Source organism: Dendrobates tinctorius, unplaced genomic scaffold, assembly GCF_039654945.1.
Source record: "Dendrobates tinctorius isolate UK_male_01 unplaced genomic scaffold, ASM3965494v1 ptg000164l, whole genome shotgun sequence".
Classification (NCBI taxonomy): Eukaryota; Metazoa; Chordata; class Amphibia; order Anura; family Dendrobatidae; genus Dendrobates; species Dendrobates tinctorius.
Window position 1 is genome coordinate 10,335,778 of NW_027361831.1, and position 18,939 is coordinate 10,354,716.

General features: G+C 45.9%; 1 protein-coding gene across 2 annotated transcripts in view; it reads right to left on the bottom strand.

The window, feature by feature from the left end:
* The window catches only part of LOC141053025 (uncharacterized), a 94,937-nt gene that overhangs the window by 32,099 nt on the left and 43,899 nt on the right, over positions 1–18,939 (bottom strand). The window contains exon 1 of one of the 2 annotated variants that reach the window (XM_073550357.1): positions 2,456–2,590. The exons of the other annotated variant lie outside the window; for it this stretch is intronic. Coding sequence (XP_073406458.1) covers positions 2,456–2,482 — 27 coding nt within the window. The 5' untranslated portion in view covers positions 2,483–2,590. Of the gene's footprint in view, positions 1–2,455; positions 2,591–18,939 lie in introns of those variants that run through there. 2 annotated transcript variants of the gene reach the window in all.

Consider the following 18,939-nt stretch of genomic DNA (forward strand, 5'->3'; position numbering starts at 1 on the left):
TACCTTGAGGAATGGGGAAAAACCCCTGGGGCAAAATGTGGAATGCTCATAGAGACTTTTGCAAAGCGACTTGTAGCTGTAATTGCTGCAAAAGGAGGCTCAATACAGTACTGATTTTAAGGGGGTGAATAAAATATGCACACAAGTTTACAGTTATTTTGTCAAATTTATTGTTTGCTTAAAAAAAAAAGAACAAATGTTCACAGTTGTAGGCATGTTCTTTACATGAACTGATGCAAACCATAAAAAAAATAGTGAAATTTCAGGTTGTGAGATGGCAAAACACGAAAAATACCAAGAGGGTGAATACTTTTGAAAGCTACTGTAATAAAAGGAAATACAGTATATGAGGCAATATAACATGTAGATGTTGGATTCTTTCTTTGCATGGACCCGTAACCCTTTGCTCTAGTCAGGGAGAACTGATTGAAATAACCAAGTACAGTATTTATTTCTTCCTATCACAGTAATTTCACTGCACACTCTGATTTACGCAGAAATGTGGAACTTTATTCATACAGTCGATATTTCATTCACAACCCTTAGTTGACGTATAGGTGACATTATAATAAACTGCTTTGACTCTCCTGTTTCTTTTTCAATTTATAACAACACCAGGAAGTAGAATAGGAGAAAAAAAGTGGCAGCCTAGAGTGCCAGGTAGCTGGGAGACACCAACATTCAGAGCAAAATTCTTCAACAGTACCTCTCCATTGGTACAGAGATTTTAGATTACTCACTGCTACACCATCAAAATCGTCTAACAGGTGCCCAAGGGTCTCAAAGAAAGAGTCCACTGTGAAGATTTCTGGAGCATCAGTAACCTTTAACCCCTTTACCCCCAAGGGTGGTTTGCATGTTAATGACCAGTCCAATTTTTACCATTCTGACCACTGTCCCTTTATCAGGTCATAACTCTGGAACACTTCCATGGATCCCGGTGATTGTTTTCTCGTGACATATTGTACTTCAAGATAGTGGTAAAATTTATTTGATATAACTTGCGCTTATTCGTGAAAAAAACGGAATTTGGTGAAAATTTTGAAAATTTCGTAATTTTCCAAATTTGAATTTTCATGCCCTTAAATCAGGGTTCCCCAACTTCAGTCCTCAAGGTCCACCAACAGATCATGTTTTCAGGATTTCCTTAGTATTGCTCAGGCGATAATCGCATCACCTGAGCAATACAAAGTAAATCCTGAAAACATGATCTGTTGGTGGGCCTTGAGGACTGGAGTTGGGGAATCCTGCCTTAAATCACAGAGATATGTCACATAAAATACTTAATAAATAACATTTCCCACATATTTACTTTACATCAGCACAATTTTGGAACCAAAAATTTTTTTTGTTAGGAAGTTATAAGGGTTAAAAGTTGACCAGCGATTTCTCATTTTTACAACACCATTTTATTTTTAGGGACTACATTACATTTGAAGTCACTTTATTTATTTTTCCAGTGATGGAGCTGTATGGGGGCTCGTTTTTTGCGGGACAAGATGATGTTTTCAGCAGTACTATGCTTATTTATATCCGTCTTTTTGATCACATGGTATTCCACTTTTTATTCGGCGGTATGATGATAAAGCATTGTTTTTTTTCCTTGTTTTTTTTTCAGTGTTCACTAAAGGAGTAAACTAGTGGGACAGTATTATAGGTTGGGTCATTGCAGACACGGTGATACCAAATATGTGTACTTTTATTGTTTAGATTTTTTTATTCAAATATTTTTGATAGAATATATATTGATTTTTTATTATTATATATTTTTTAATATTTTTACAATTATTTAATTTTTTTTTTACTTTATTCTATGTTTTACACTTTGTCCCACTATGGAACACTCATTTTGTGCAGGCTGATCGCTTCTATAGCATGCAGATGAAGCAGCATCTGCATGCTATAGAAGGTGTCAGCGCTGCAATCCGTGCACGCTGACGTGAGAGACTTCCTGACATGCACTGTATGACATCGGATTACCATAGCAGCGATCAGGAGCCCGCATCACGCTGCGGGGTCTCCAGTCCAAAGGCAGAGGGTCTGTCAGCCCTCTGCCTGCTCCGGAACGCTGCAATCGTATTGGATTCCGTTGGTTAAAGTGCTGGGAGTGGTCTGTGACGGCTCCTGGCACTTAGTGCCGGGTGTCAGCTGTGAGAATCAGCTGACACCCGGCCACACACCCCCATGTGCGTGGCCGATCGCTGAGACATACAATTCCGTCCACGGTCTTATGGACGGAAGAGTACATCTGATGTCAGAGAGGGGCTAAAATGTCCCTCAAAGTTTCTCATGAGGTTTCTGGGCTTCGCAGCTCATAACCTTTAGGATAAAGCGAAATGTGAGGAAAAAGACAGGTCACAGCACTAGAAATAAGGCAGACAGAGTGCACAGTAGTCTCAGCGCTGAAGGGGTTACTGCCCCCTGTGCCCAGTAATGGGGAATCTCCAGCACTTACCTCCACCTGCAGAGCCGCACTCCACATATACGGCTGCTCTGTGCGCACAGGACCTGGGATGAGGTCACAGGAGGGGAGGAGTCAGGGGTCACATGATCAGGGGCCTCAGTGTATGCAGGACTCTGCTGTGCTGGGTGTCATGGTGCTGGTTGAGGGGAAGTTTCTGTGTGGGGTCAGGAGGGGTTTACAGGGGGGATGTAGCAGAGCCGTGTGTGTGTACGAGGTGTACGGAGCGGAGCCGTGTGTGTACGAGGTGTACGGAGCGGAGCCGTGTGTGTACGAGGTGTACGGAGCGGAGCCGTGTGTGTACGAGGTGTACGGAGCGGAGCCGTGTGTGTACGAGGTGTACGGAGCGGAGCCGTGTGTGTACGAGGTGTACGGAGCGGAGCCGTGTGTGTACGAGGTGTACGGAGCAGAGCCGTGTGTGTACGAGGTGTACGGAGCGGAGCCGTGTGTGTACGAGGTGTACGGAGCGGAGCCGGGTGTGTACGAGGTGTACGGAGCGGAGCCGTGTGTGTACGAGGTGTACGGAGCGGAGCCGTGTGTACGAGGTGTACGGAGCGGAGCCGGGTGTGTACGAGGTGTATGGAGCGGAGCCGGGTGTGTACGAGGTGTACGGAGCAGAGCCGTGTGTGTACGAGGTGTACGGAGCAGAGCCGTGTGTGTACGAGGTGTACGGAGCAGAGCCGTGTGTGTACGAGGTGTACGGAGCAGAGCCGTGTGTATGAGGTGTACGGAGCGGAGCCGCGTGTGTGCGAGGTGTACGGAGTGGAGCCGTGTGTGTACGAGGTGTACGGAGCGGAGCCGCGTGTGTGCGAGGTGTACGGAGCTGAGCCGCGTGTGTGCGAGGTGTACGGAGCAGAGCAGTGTGTGTACGAGGTGTACGGAGCGGAGCCGTGTGTTTACGAGGTTTACGGAGCGGAGCCGCGTGTGTACGGAGCGGAGCCGTGTGTGTACGAGGTGTACGGAGCAGAGCCGCGTGTGTACGAGGTGTATGGAGCAGAGCCACGTGTACGAGGTGTACGGAGCGGAGCAGTGTGTGTACGAGGTGTACGGAGCGGAGCCGTGTGTGTACGAGGTTTACGGAGCGGAGCCGCATGTGTACGGAGCGGAGCCGTGTGTGTACGAGGTGTACGGAGCGGAGCCATGTGTGTACGAGGTGTACGGAGCGGAGCGGTGTGTGTACGAGGTGCACGGAGCGGAGCCGTGTGTGTACGAGGTGTACGGAGCGGAGCCGCGTGTGTACAAGGTGTACGGAGCGGTGCCGCATGTGTACGAGGTGTACGGAGCAGAGCCGCGTGTGTACGAGGTGTACGGAGCAGAGCCGTGTGTGTACGAGGTGTACGGAGCAGAGCCGTGTGTGTACGAGGTGTACGGAGCGGAGCCGTGTGTGTACGAGGTGTACGGAGCGGAGCCGGGTGTGTACGAGGTGTACGGAGCGGAGCCGTGTGTGTACGAGGTGTACGGAGCGGAGCCGTGTGTACGAGGTGTACGGAGCGGAGCCGGGTGTGTACGAGGTGTATGGAGCGGAGCCGGGTGTGTACGAGGTGTACGGAGCAGAGCCGTGTGTGTACGAGGTGTACGGAGCAGAGCCGTGTGTGTACGAGGTGTACGGAGCAGAGCCGTGTGTGTACGAGGTGTACGGAGCAGAGCCGTGTGTACGAGGTGTACGGAGCGGAGCCGTGTGTGTACGATGTGTACAGAGCGGAGCCACGTGTGTACGAGGTGTACGGAGCGGAGCCGTGTGTGTACAATGTGTACGGAGCGGAGCCGTGTGTGTACGAGGTGTACGGAGTGGAGCCGTGTGTGTATGAGGTGTACGGAGCGGAGCCGCGTGTGTGCGAGGTGTACGGAGTGGAGCCGTGTGTGTACGAGGTGTACGGAGCGGAGCCGCGTGTGTGCGAGGTGTACGGAGCTGAGCCGCGTGTGTGCGAGGTGTACGGAGCAGAGCAGTGTGTGTACGAGGTGTACGGAGCGGAGCCGTGTGTTTACGAGGTTTACGGAGCGGAGCCGCGTGTGTACGGAGCGGAGCCGTGTGTGTACGAGGTGTACGGAGCAGAGCCGCGTGTGTACGAGGTGTATGGAGCAGAGCCACGTGTACGAGGTGTACGGAGCGGAGCAGTGTGTGTACGAGGTGTACGGAGCGGAGCCGTGTGTGTACGAGGTTTACGGAGCGGAGCCGCATGTGTACGGAGCGGAGCCGTGTGTGTACGAGGTGTACGGAGCGGAGCCATGTGTGTACGAGGTGTACGGAGCGGAGCGGTGTGTGTACGAGGTGCACGGAGCGGAGCCGTGTGTGTACGAGGTGTACGGAGCGGAGCCGCGTGTGTACAAGGTGTACGGAGCGGTGCCGCATGTGTACGAGGTGTACGGAGCAGAGCCGCGTGTGTACGAGGTGTACGGAGCAGAGCCGTGTGTGTACGAGGTGTACGGAGCGGAGCCGGGTGTGTACGAGGTGTACGGAGAAGAGCCATGTGTGTACGAGATGTATGGAGCAGAGCTGTGTGTATATTATTGTATTATTGAGTCCCCTCCTCGACTCACCCAGGAGGGATCCACCCTTCAAGGACAGGAAACCTACAGATAAAAAGGGCAGGACCTCTCCCTCGCATCAGTTTGTTTACAGAGTATGAGAGGACCTCCAAGTTATTACAAGAATAAACATTTTAACCATAATATTTACAATGAGACATCCTTTGACCTATATATACAGTGGGGAAAAAAAGTATTTAGTCAGCCACCAATTGTGCAAGTTCTCCCACTTAAAAAGATGAGAGGCGTCTGTAATTGACATCATAGGTAGACCACAACTATGAGAGTCAACATGAGAAAACAAATCCAGAAAATCACGTTGTCTGATTTGGCAAGATTTATTTTGCAAATTATGGTGGAAAATAAGTATTTGGTCACCTAAAAATATGAAAGATTTCTGGGTCTCACAGACCTGTAACATCATCTTTAAGAGGCTCCTCTGTCCTCCACTCATTACCTGTAGTAATGGCACCTGTTTGAAATTATTATCCACAACCTCAAACAGTCACATAAACTCCTCTATGGTGAAGACCAAAGAGCTGTCCATGGACACCAGAAACAAAATTGTAGCCCTGCACCAGGCTGGGAAGACTGAATCTGAAATAGGCAAGCAGCCTGGTGTGATGAAATCAACTGTGGGAGCAATAATTGCTATGGCACACAGAATGCATGTGTTGTCATCTTAATTGGCTGCTTTCAAATTGAATGTGGGGTCTTACGGCCATAGAAATCGGGACAAATGCAAGCAAATGTCTCTCAAATGATTTCTGATTTATTTCCAGAAGTGTACAACATTTTATAGCAAAAATCAAGCTGTCTCATTGCATTATATCATAAATTCTTTCCAAATTACTGATTACCCCAAATAGCAAATTACTATTGATCTCATATGATGTCATATGTCCTATATCTACTATATAATCATTATGCACATAATTATTTCTATCCTAATCCACCCTAGACCACCCAGTTTCGATGAAGCTAGGTGGGTTCTACAATACAGAAACAAGTCTTAGAAAATCAGAAATGTCTTAAAGCTACATGATTCCATTATTCAGCAAAGCGTCCAACTAGTGGAATAATTTTTGATTCTTGTATATATTCATATGCCATATGTTCTCCCCTTTGAAAATATGCAAAATCAAAACCCTAATCTCGTCGAGCCTATCGATCTGTCCTCCCAGCCTACCTGTCTCAAAAATGCTGGAACCTAACTAACTAATCTTCACCGTATACACGAGACGACCCATCGCTAATAGATGTACCCCCTCCTAACGGACTTTGCACAGGAGGAAGTCAGATCCTAGTTTCTCCCTCGCAGGTGTTCTTCAGGCAGACATATTCCGGGGGATGTGGATATGGCATTCTTCTCATGGGTTCATAGGAGTATCTTTCATAAAGGGGATCTTCAAAGTCGGTATGCATAGTCATTACTGTGGTTTCCATGGTCGTCATCATCATTTTCTTAAGGCATGGAGCTATGCAGCATAGAATTAAAACAAATATGATCAAAGCACATAAAATAGCTATTATAAACTTAATAAGTCAACAATTGCCTTTATGGCATCCCCAGTGTATTTTATAAACCGTTGTTGATTATAGTATAAGTAGTTTATCCACTTTGCATTCTTATTTATGGGGGTGGTGGGTTTAAACACAACTGCTGTCTTATTCTCAACTTTGAATTTATCAGGTGCCCCCTTTGTGCCCCCACTGGTATCTATGCTTCTTACCCAAAATTTACCTTTTTTGTCACCATTCCCCCCCCCAAGTTTAGTACTTTAGTACATTTAACCCTTGGTCATTCTTTGAGGGGTTCTCAATGTTGAGGTACAGAACTATGCATCCCTCCTTGGGGCAGTGGGTGGCAGGGAAGGGTAGGCCTGGAAGGTCTTTCTGGCCTTTAAAAGGGCTTTGGACAGGGTCATATGGCTTAATAGGCTTATTCCCCATTTGTCTCTTTGTTGTAGGGCCTGGACTGTATGATGTCTCTAGTCACTTTCACCAGTGTTCCACCCAACAAGTGTCCAGTCCTCAAAGTATGATCCTTCCCCTGTTTCAGCAGTAGTGACACAGATGAATTGTGTACTTAACCAGATGTCAAACTGTGCCATGGGGCGTGGACATTCTACTATGAGACAGTAGTCAAATTGATATGTTACTCTTGGGGTGGAGACATTATACCAGAATATCATTGTACCCTTCTCATGAGTGACTACCTCTTGGTGACTGACTACCCCTTGGGCTAGAAAAAGGATAAGTGCCAGACAGATGAAGAGTGGCAGCCGCCACTGGTCTCTGGATCCGCCATCGCCTTGCAGTGGGAAGCGTGGATCCATGTGGGCTGCTGTGATAGTTGACAGGACTTGGAACGGGCTGTCATCTCTAGGTTCAAGGGTACGTCTGTTGAACCTCTTGGTGATGAGGACTCAGTCATCGGGCAGGATCTGGTGGGTTCCTTCTAGGTCCTCAGGATTTGGGATGGATAAAAAAACTCAAAAATGCATTTTAGTCACGTTTTTAAAACTTAGTCTGCATATAGACAACTATAGTGTGCAAAATATAATCCTGAACTGTGAATATTTACAAGTAGAATCTTATAGGGCTGAGTTTTGTTGGACCTGCTAGTGTTTGTGTATTTGCGCGCGTGTGTGACCCAAGGGAAAGACTAAACTCTTATGCTATGACTCCCCTGTTTCCTGTGTAGCATAAAGTATGTAGAGTTTTGTTCGGGGCCTTAAATTTTCCTTGTTCATCCTTAGCCAAAATTCATCCTGTGTAACTTCATCTTAGGTCCATTTCTTCTTTTCTTCCTTGGATTCTTGTTTCTGGAGTGTCAGAACATCTTTTTCCAGGGTTATCCCTTTTCCTGTTTCTGGATCCATATTAGAGTACAGATGAGATGTTTGTGTCAAGCGGTATCACTGCTGCTTCTTTTGCTGTTACTTCAGCTAGTCTGTTGCCCACTGTTTCCCTTGAGGTGTCTCCAGTGTGTGTGCTTTTACTTTTACCACCGCAACTCTTCCTGGCATCAACAAGGACTCCATTAGTTCTTATATGGCTTTGTAGTGTCTGACCGGCGTTCCGTTAGCCGTGATGAAGTCTCTTTCCCTCCAGATTGGTCATCGCTTCATGTTGAGTAAACTTCTTGTATGCTTGCCAAGGCCCGCAGTCCTGCCTTTGGGTGTAGGCATTGATTTTGCTGGCAGCATGTATCTTCCTTGGCTACTGCTATACCAGTGTGCGCACGGCCTTCTTGGTCTGCATACCTTGGTCTATCCACAAAGAGCGTCAGGTCAGGATCTTCCAGGTGTTCTCTTGCCTCATAACAGCGAGACAATCGCGTTGAGCCATTTAGAGTTGACTATCTCTTCCACTAATGTGTCAGAGATGTGGTTTTCATCCTCCATCTTCCTCCCTCCTTTTGGTAGAGGTAGAAGAGTAGCTGGATTATGGACAGCACATCTGGAGATGGTGACGTTGTCCGGGAGCAGAGTAGGGCACTGCTGATGTTGGTGGCAGACAGTTGCTTTGGGCCAGGATCTTCAACTGGTGACTAGTGTTGAGCTTTCCGATACCGCAAATATCGGGTATCGGCCGATATTTGCCGTATCGGAATTCCGATACCGAGTACCGATACTTTTTTCGTATCGGATACCGGAATCGGAAGTCCAAAATGCAATGAGCCACTTTTGTGGCTCTGATTGGCTGCCGAAATGACGTCATCATGATGCGCTGTCTGTGCGCATCATGATGCGCTGTCAGTTCGGGCCTTCGGGGGGGCTGTGCCGACTGTCCGTGGGTCTGTGCCGGCCTGCCGGTGGTCTGTGCAGGCTCCGGTGGTCTGTGCCGGCCTGCCGGGGGGCTGTGCCGGCCTGCCGGTGGTCTGTGCAGGCTCCGGGGGGCTGTGCCGGCCTGCCGGTGGTCTGTGCAAGCTCCGGGGGTCTGTGCAGGCATCGTCCGATGGGACTACAAGTCCCATCGGGCGATGCCTGCTACCATGACAGTGATTGACACATTAGCCAATGATGGGACAGTAGTAGTCCCATCATCCGGCTAATGTGTTGAATGTAAAAAAATTTTTTACATGCTACATACATACAACATGCATACTACATATATACTACATGTAACATACATACTACATGCAACATGCATACTACATACATGCTACATACTACATGCATGCTACATACATATACATATATACTACATGCATGCAACATACATACAACATATATACTACATGCATGCAACATGCATACTACATATATACTATATATACTACATGTAACATACATACTACATATATACTACATGCTACATACATGCTACATACTACATACATGCTACATACATAATACATATATACTACATGCATGCAACATACATACAACATATATACTACATGCATACTACATATATACTATATATACTACATGTAACATACATACTACATATATACTACATGCTACATACATGCAACATACATACTACATACATAATACATATATACTACATGCATGCAACATGCATACTACATATATACTATATATACTACATGTAACATACATACTACATATATACTACATGCTACATACATGCAACATACACACTACATGCTACATACATGCAACATACATACTACATAAATGCTACATACATACACACTACATGCTACATACATGCTACATACATACTACATATATACCACATGCATGCAACATGCATGCTACATATATACTGCATATATACTATATGCATGCAACATACATACACTCACTGGCCACTTTATTAGGTACACCTGTCCAACTGTGTGTTAAGACTTAATTTCTAATCAGCCAATCACATGGCGGCAACTCAGTGCATTTAGGCATGTAGACATGGTCAAGACAATCTCCTGCAGTTCAAACCGAGCATCAGTATGGGGAAGAAAGGTGATTTGAGTGCCTTTGAACGTGGCATGATTGTTGGTGCCAGAAGGGCTGGTCTGAGAATTTCAGAAACTGCTGATCTACTGGGATTTTCACGCACAACCATCTCTAGGGTTTACAGAGAATGGTCCGAAAAAGAAAAAAAATCCAGTGAGCGGCAGTTCTGTGGCCGGAAATGCCATGTTGATGCCAGAGGTCAGAGGAGAATGGGCAGACTGGTTCGAGCTGATAGAAAGGCAACAGTGACTCAAATTGCCACCCGTTACAACCAAGGTAGGCAGAAGAGCATCTCTGAACGCACAGTGCGTCGAACTTTGAGGCAGATGGGCTACAGCAGCAGAAGACCACACTGGGTACCACTCCTCTCAGCTAAGAACAGGAAACTGAGGCTACAATTTGCACAAGCTCATCGAAATTGGACAGTAGAAGATTGGAAAAACGTTGCCTGGTCTGATGAGTCTCGATTTCTGCTGCGACATTCGGATGGTAGGGTCAGAATTTGGCGTAAACAACATGAAAGCATGGATCCATCCTGCCTTGTATCAACGGTTCAGGCTGGTGGTGGTGGTGTCATGGTGTGGGGAATTTTTTCTGGGCACTCTTTGGGCCCCTTGGTACCAATTGAGCATCGTTGCAACGCCACAGCCTACCTGAGTATTGTTGCTGACCATGTCCATCCCTTTATGGCCACAATGTACCCAACATCTGATGGCTACTTTCAGCAGGATAATGCGCCATGTCATAAAGCTCGAATCATCTCAGATTGGTTTCTTGAACATGACAATGAGTTTACTGTACTCAAATGGCCTCCTCAGTCACCAGATCTCAATCCAATAGAGCATCTTTGGGATGTGGTGGAACGGGAGATTCGCATCAGGGATGTGCAGCCGACAAATCTGCGCCAACTGCGTGATGCCATCATGTCAATATGGTCCAAAATCTCTGAGGAATGCTTCCAGCACCTTGTTGAATCTCTGCCACGAAGAATTGAGGCAGTTCTGAAGGCAAAAGGGGGTCCAACCCCTTACTAGCATGGTGTACCTAATAAAGTGGCCAGTGAGTGTATATACTACATACAATACATACATATAGACATACAGTACATATAACATAGAGTACATACTCACCGTCACTTGTCACTTTGATCCCCAAAGCCATTGTCCCCTTGAGGAATAAATATCAAAATAAAAAAACACCAATATACTTACCCCGATCCGCAGAAGTCCACGAGGGTCCCATGTCCATCTTGCGTGGAGAACAGCAGCATCAGCTGATGCTACCGTTCTCTACCAGCTCCAGGAATACAATGACGGAAGGTAGGTATCCTTCCGCACTGTATTCCTCCACCACTTTAAAAAAAAAAAAAAAAGTCCCTAGTCTCACTTTATGCCATTGCTGCGTGGGACCACCGGAGCCTGCACAGACCCCCCGGCAGGCCGGCACAGCCCCCCAAAAGGCCCGTACAGACCCCAGAGAGGCTGTACAAGGCAAAAATAGGGTTTTTCTTATTCTGATACCGGAAGTCCCATAGACTTGAATGGGACTTCCGGTATCGGAATCGATATTTTTTTTAGATCGGCCGATACCATCCGATACGATACTTTTAAGTATCGGACGGTATCGCTCAACACTACTGGTGACCCATAAGGATGTCAGAAGCTTTGTCCAGCACAGATAGGTTGCAAACATGGCTCTCATACAGATTGGGACTCCATGAGCCACTGGGTCAAGTCTTGTGGGGTAGTAGCCAGGAGGGTGTTGTCTTCCTCCGTGAAGCTGTGTCAGGACTCCAATTGCATGGTTAGGCTTCTTCATGACAAACAGACAAAACAGTTCGGTATAGCCTGGCAGTCCAAGAGCTGTGGAAATGTGATTGCAATTTAGCATATAAAACCCATTGATGCCTTCTTTGATTAACCTTAAAATAATTATTAAAAAAATTGCATGTGTACAAGAGCAGTATTGGCTTAGCTATCTTCAGTCAGGGGAGGAGGTCATCCATGTACTGTAAGAGAGTGGCAGTGGGATGTGTCCTCTTCCAGGGCTCCAGGACCGTGGTCATGGCTCGGGTGAACATAGAGGCTATACTGTGCCCCTTGAGGCATCATAGTCCAAGTATATTGCTGGCCCTCATGTGAAAGCAAACAGGTAGTGGCTTGCAGCATGTAGAATTGAACTGAAGAAGGCATCGGCCAGGTCAATCACCGTAAACCATAGAAAAATAAATAGAATTGATAAAAAAAACAGAGTGTGTGGGTTTGGCACCATGGATTTGTCCAGTACTATGACTTCGTTGACAGCACACAAATCATGTATCATGCAGAACTTGATAGAAATAATTGCAGATTGTGAAATGAAAAATGGGTATTGCAATTTCCTTGGTAGCAGAGCTCCTGGCTTCGGCTCCACCTTTACAAACTGGATTTTCAGCCTGCCATTATCTTCCGGGCATCATGCCCACAGTGAGTCTGGGATCATTGCCATTAATTCAACGCCCACATGAGCTATAGGTGTGTGTCCTGTAAAAAAGAAAAGACTGCATACTTCTGCAGCAAATAGATCAATATCCCCGATTACACTTCTGGCTGCACCGGGACCCTCCAGGAATTTGAGTGGAGTATCCTCAACCTCTATCTGGGTGAGAGATGTTGTTTCCCTGTTGTATTTTTGTGGACTGTAAGAGTATACGTACTTTCATGGGTCGTGGAATCAGTATACCAGTACCCTATTAAAATCTAAAACTCAATATTGGTGGGTGTCAAGGCTTCTTCCAACTGGGGACTAATTTGCATTTCAAATCTAAAATCCAGAAACTTTTTATTACATCAGTGGAAGAAACTAGCCACAGGTTCTCCTTTTCCCTGCATGAAATCCTGGAAAATGGGGGGTCTGGCAAGCTGCTTACTAGGGTATCTGTCTCCTGGTATTTTCAGGAGTCCTTGCATGGAGTAGATTGTGTACGAGAGTATAAGCTTTGAGGCTTGAAAGATGATGATGATGATGATGATGATGATGATGGCGTCCCCCCACCATACTATAGATTATCAGTCTGAGCTGTTGATTCCCGTCTTCCCTGTTCTACTTAATTATATACCTCCAGATCATATTCAGCTTTTTCTTCATTATTCTTTTCATAAACTACATTAATGGAGCTATAGTGGATGCTGGACAGGGTGTAGCATAAGACGTGCCATCTAAATAAATAGTTGGAAAGAAGGTAGGGATATTTGGGTTGGTCATCTGACAGTCAGAACAAGTCTCATGATATTCTGCATTCTGTGTTTGACAGCTGGCACATGTCCAGTCATAGGTATATAAGAAGTATAAATGAATGTAATGCAGATATTGCAACTGACACATCTTCCTGTGTAAATACTTGTTTTGCATAAAATTCAGTAATCTTGCTATATTCCTCTCCTCATCCCTTTTTTCCTAACTTCCTCTGCCATCTTATAAAATGCTTCAGGGTCCTGTAAGACCTCATAGTATCTGAGGCTAGTACGCTGCTTTCTACTCATTAACACATTCTTCCATTCCTTCTTATCCAATCCTCCCCTCGTGATCGGAGTGTTTTTAACATACATTTTCTTTCCTTGCTCCATTATGGGTCATATCTGTCTTATAGATATCGACTGACTACTCCCACCCATTCTATCATCTGAATTCTGAATACATCTGTAAAACATATGTGTGCGTCTTGAAACAAATTCCCACAGAATTATGAACAGTTGGATATGTGACTGTAAAAGCTGTATATATATATATATATATATATATATATATATATACTCCTTATGTCCCAGTAAAAGGGGTCTTCAGTGATGTCTAACTATCTTGAACACAATGATATAGAAAATTAGCCAATTGCCACCAGGGTATTTCACAATTCTTGTGTATCCAGAAACTGCATAGTCTAAAAGTACCTGATAAATTGTTAGAATATCTGTTTCCTCAACACTTTCGTTCTAAAACATTTAAAAAAAAACATCTCACGGGGAAATGTAGTGACATTAGTAAAACATTAAAAAAATAACAATAAACTTCAGATCTCACACTACAAAAAATATCTGTACAAATCAAAGCAATTACCATTCAAGGAATTCTCTCTCTACCTGAACAAGTTTTATCAACTAACCTTATAATTATAAAGTATACAAAACAAAACCGGTTAACCAACTCTCTAATTTCACTGGAAAGCGCATTAGTGGCGCACGGCGCCGCTCAGGCTGCTGACACTGAAGGTGCGGTACCGCAGTGCTTAATAATAATAATAATACATTTTATTTCAGTAGCACCGACATATTCCGCAGCACTTTACATTTCACAGGGTATTTGTACAGACAATAGACATTACAGCATATCAATAATCACATAGATTATAACAAATACCAAGAGGAATGAGGGCCCTGCTCGCAAGCTTACAATCTATGAGGGAAAAAGGGGAGACACGAAAGGTGGGTGGTAACAATTGCCCTGATTGTATGGACCAGCCATAATGTTAAGTGTGTATCAGTACAGACACAGAGGGCTAATGGATGCATAAAGCATGTGGGAACATGATGCGGGGAACCTGGCTATGGTAAAACTTTTGGCTGTGCCACACAGGGATAGATTAGGTTTATATGTTGAGGCGATAGGCCAGTCTGAATAAATGCGTTTTCAGGGCACGCTTAAAATTGTGGGGATTGGGGACTAATCATATTGACCTGGGAAGTGCATTCCAAAGAATTGGCGCAGCACGTGTAAAGTCTTGGAGACAGGAGTGGGAGGGTCTGATTATTGAGGATGCTAACCTCAGGTCATCAGCAGAATGGAGGGCGTGGGTAGGATGGTATACTGAAACAAGGGAGGAGATGTAGGGTGGTGCTGAGCCATGGAGGGATTTGTGGGTGAGGGTAATTAGTTTATACTGAATTCTGGAGTGGATGGGTAGCCAGTGTAATGACTGGCACAAGGTAGAGGCATCGGTGTAACGATTGGTGAGGAATATGATCCTGGCTGCAGCATTCAAAGACAGATTGGAGAGGGGAGAGTTTGGTAAGAGGGAGACCGATTAGAAGAGAGTTACAATAGTCGAGACGAGAATGAATAAGAGAAACAGTAAGAGTTTTTGCAGAGTCAAAAGTAAGAAAAGGTCAAAATCTAGAAATGTTTTTGAGGTAATGTAATGTAATGTAATGTAGTGATATAATGATAATTAATGTAATTAATGTAGTGAGGCGCACACTGGCGCTAGCATGTGATAGGAGCACTGCGGCGCTAGGCAGTGCCACTACCCGGCGCTGACTGGAACTCTAAACCCTAACAACATACGTATCAGAGGGAAGGGGTTTCATAAGTCATGAGATAGTCAGCGTTTCACAAGCATCCATCATCACACATGCCACTACAAATTACAGACTATTCTAGCGCATGGCCAAGCGGCCATGCGAACCTTTTGTAGCAGCGTCCTTCCGGAACCTTCCAGATGGTCCAATCCGAGCTGGAGAAGGACCTGAGTGTGTGACCCCCGACCTCCAATGAGAGGTCGTCCCACGGACATACTCAGAAAGCTGCAAAATGGACAGCCTCAGGAGCTGCTTGCTGCAGGCTAGTGCGGATTGCCAAAGCTGACCCAGAGGTGGCAGCAGCAACCAACCTGACAGCACTAGCCTGAGCACAATGCTGGGAACGACATCTTTGCTGAGCAGGCTCCTCTGCGGCTGGGACTGAATGGGAGACCTCAGAAGGCAAGGCTTGAGATTCCTCCTGTGCAGGGGCAGGAATGCGACGCCTAACACTGCGGACCGTAAAAATGCAATACGAACGGGAGGGTTACTCTGACACCTTTTTTTTTCTTTTCATGATTTTTGTGACCTTCACATTGCTTGATAAAATGGCCAGTCTTACTACTGTATAATAAAGGCATAGCCCCTCAGAGAACCTTCTCTCCCTTTCTTGGGAACGAGAGGACATTGCTCCAAGTTGCATCGGTTCCCCATAGTCCACGGGGGTCTCTTGAGACAGGACTCAGCAGAATTGAAGCCTTCTCCTCATTCTGCCTGTCTCTCAATCTCCTTTCCACCCTGATGGCTAACTGCATTGCAGCCTCAAGTGTAGCAGGTGCAGGGTATGCAATGAATAAATCTTTAACCCTGTCATTCAAACCTGTCATTCAAACCTGCTAAAAACTGAGTTTTGAGTGCTGGTTCTTTCCAGCTGACTTCTGCAGACCATCGTCTGAACTGGGTACAATGTCCCTCAGCATCACCAGAACCTTGTTTCAGCCGTCTGAGTTTTGTCTCGGCCGTAGTGACCTGATCTGGATCACCATATATTAACCCCAAACGCTTCTACTGACATCAAACAAGGGTCATCTGGACACAATGAAAATGCCCAAACTTGTGGCTCACCTCGCAATAAGGACATAATAATCCCCACACGCTGTAATTCAGCTCCTGAAGACCTGGGTCTAAGCCGACAATAAAGTAAACATGCATTTTAGAACTAAAAAAAATCCTGCCGTTTACCAGAAAAACATTCAGGCAAACTCACCTTAGGCTCTTCGGGGCGGATCCCTGGGCAGTTACTCATGTACTGTTGTAAGCTGGTAACTTCCAAAGTTAACCGTTGCAGACGTTGACCATGATCCTGGACGATGTCCATATTGCAGAAATGCGGGAGGGGGGGTTTCTCAGGCTGGACAAACTGTTACAATTCTCCAGCACCGGACTAGGGTAAGAGAGGGACAACTGACCCTGCACTACGACTAAGCTGATACCCTACAATGAAGTGAGCGACCCATTCCGTGTGAATAGACCCACCGACGATCCTAGGTTAATCTCCAGCAAAGACCTATAGATAGGGGGAAGGGGGTCCCTGAAAGATCTAAGGACTGGGCACAAAAATGGGTCACCTCCTATTAGAAAACAAAGAGAAGGGTGCAGAAACAAACTGAAAACAGAGACTAAGACTAGCAGAACCAGAGGTCCCAGCACTGCACTAATTAAACACACAGAAGGCAAAGCAAAGTTCCAAGCCAGGATGCAAGCAGATTAACACTGTTGTCCAGCAAGGAATGGGAGACAGATGCAGGTTAATAAAGGGTGATACAATCACCTGACCCAAGACAAACCCAGCACCAGGGGAAAAAGACCAGCAGCCAGAACACTACAAGAAAATGGCGGATAGTCACAAACTGAACAGATTCTACCACCATCTCCAACATACTGAATATGAAATGTTCTTCTAGTTGCTGTTCACCTTCATTATTCTCATTCATCAGTATAATTGTACTTATCATGTTTGAAGTATTATCAGTTACAATAGTTTTTTGTGAGTTTCTAATCTTGCAGAACTTTTTCAACTAAGGTCTAGGGAAACTGGCTGCTGTGATGAGCTTTAGTATCTTTTACTGCCAGTAACTTAGTAACAATTTTTTTGTTGTCACAAACATATCGAACGTTGATAGCAAAATAGTTCACTCTGTGACATGTGCAGGCATCCATTTTAAGAAACACAAATTGCATGAGAGTTTTTTTAAGATCTTACTTTTGGTTAAGGGCTTTTTCAATCACTTATTTTCTAATATTTTCTCTTTCCAGAGAAACACCAAGTTTGCGGGCCATTTATCCATTAAGAGCTGTAAAATCTGGTCGTGCAAATAATGATAATGACACCCTGTCTGTCATGTCTGTTATGCTGCATGACCCCTGGAGCAGTGTGCACGTGCACCTCACTGTTATGCCTGTCATGTCTGTTATGCTGCATGACCTCTGGAGCAGTGTGCACGTGCACATCTCATGGCTGCCTGCCATTGCTGGTGCGCACACGTGCTCTACCTCATGGTTATACGCCATTGCTTGTGCGCACATGTGCTTCATCTCATGGCTGTGTGCCATCGCTAGTGTGTACGCGTACCTCACCATGGCTGCATGCCGTTGCTGTGCGCATGTGTGCTTTACCTCATGGCTGCATGTCATTCCTGTCCGCATGCCTGTCTCTGCTCTGCCTGCTGTAGTCCTCTATGGTCCAGGAGGACCTGATCCAGAAACCATCTCTATGGTCCTGGAGGAACCGACCATGTGATCCTCTCTATGGTCCAGGAGGACCTGATCCAGCAACCCTCTCTATGGTCCTAGAGAACCCAACCATGTGATCCTCTCTATGGTCCTGGAGGACCCGACCATGTGATCCTCTCTATGGTCCTGGAGGACCTGACCCAGCAATCTTCTCTATAGTCCTGGAGGACCTGACCATGTGATCCTCTCTATGGTCCAGGAGGACCTGATCCAGCGATCCGCTCTAAGGTTATGGAGGATCTGACCCGGAAGTCCTCCCCCATGGTCCTGACCAGGAAGTCCAGGTGCTAATGCCCTATATCAGACCGCCACTTCCTATGGTCGGGGCCTGAATATCGTGTTGCTTCCCTACTTTGCTGTTTGGTCTGTTCGGTTGCTCCCTGTATTCTGTGCCCCTGCACTCTGCCCTGTTGTGCTTCTTCGCACACGCTCTGTGCTTGTACTTTGTCTGGTGTCCTGTGTTTGTCCTAGTTCTGTACTTCATCTGGTGTCCTGTCTTCGTCTGGTGTCTTGTACCTTGTCTCGTGTCCTGTACCTTGCCTTGTGTCCTGTATCTTGCTTTGCCTGGCTTTCCTATCCTCTGCTCTATTGTGCTCCTTTAGCACAAGCTCTGCTTCTCTCCTACACTCTGTCCTATCGTGCTCTCTTGCACAAGCCTGTTTCCATACTGTGCCTCGCCGTGCGGTCTGTATGCGCTTTGGCCATGTACTCTGCTTTAAGCCTTATCTTTGTATTCTACCTTCCCTTGCTCCTTTAGCAGAAGCCCTGTCTTGTACTCTATGCTTTGCCATATACCCGGCTCTGTGCTCTGGCATACGCTCCACTTTTCTTTCTTGTACCTGGCTCTGTGCTTCAGCCTACATTCTGCTCCTTGTTCTGTGCTTTACTTTGCCTTGTTTCTTCGTGTGCCCTTTGCACGTGCCTGGCCTTGCCTGCCTGTTTGTGCCTTAGCCGTGCC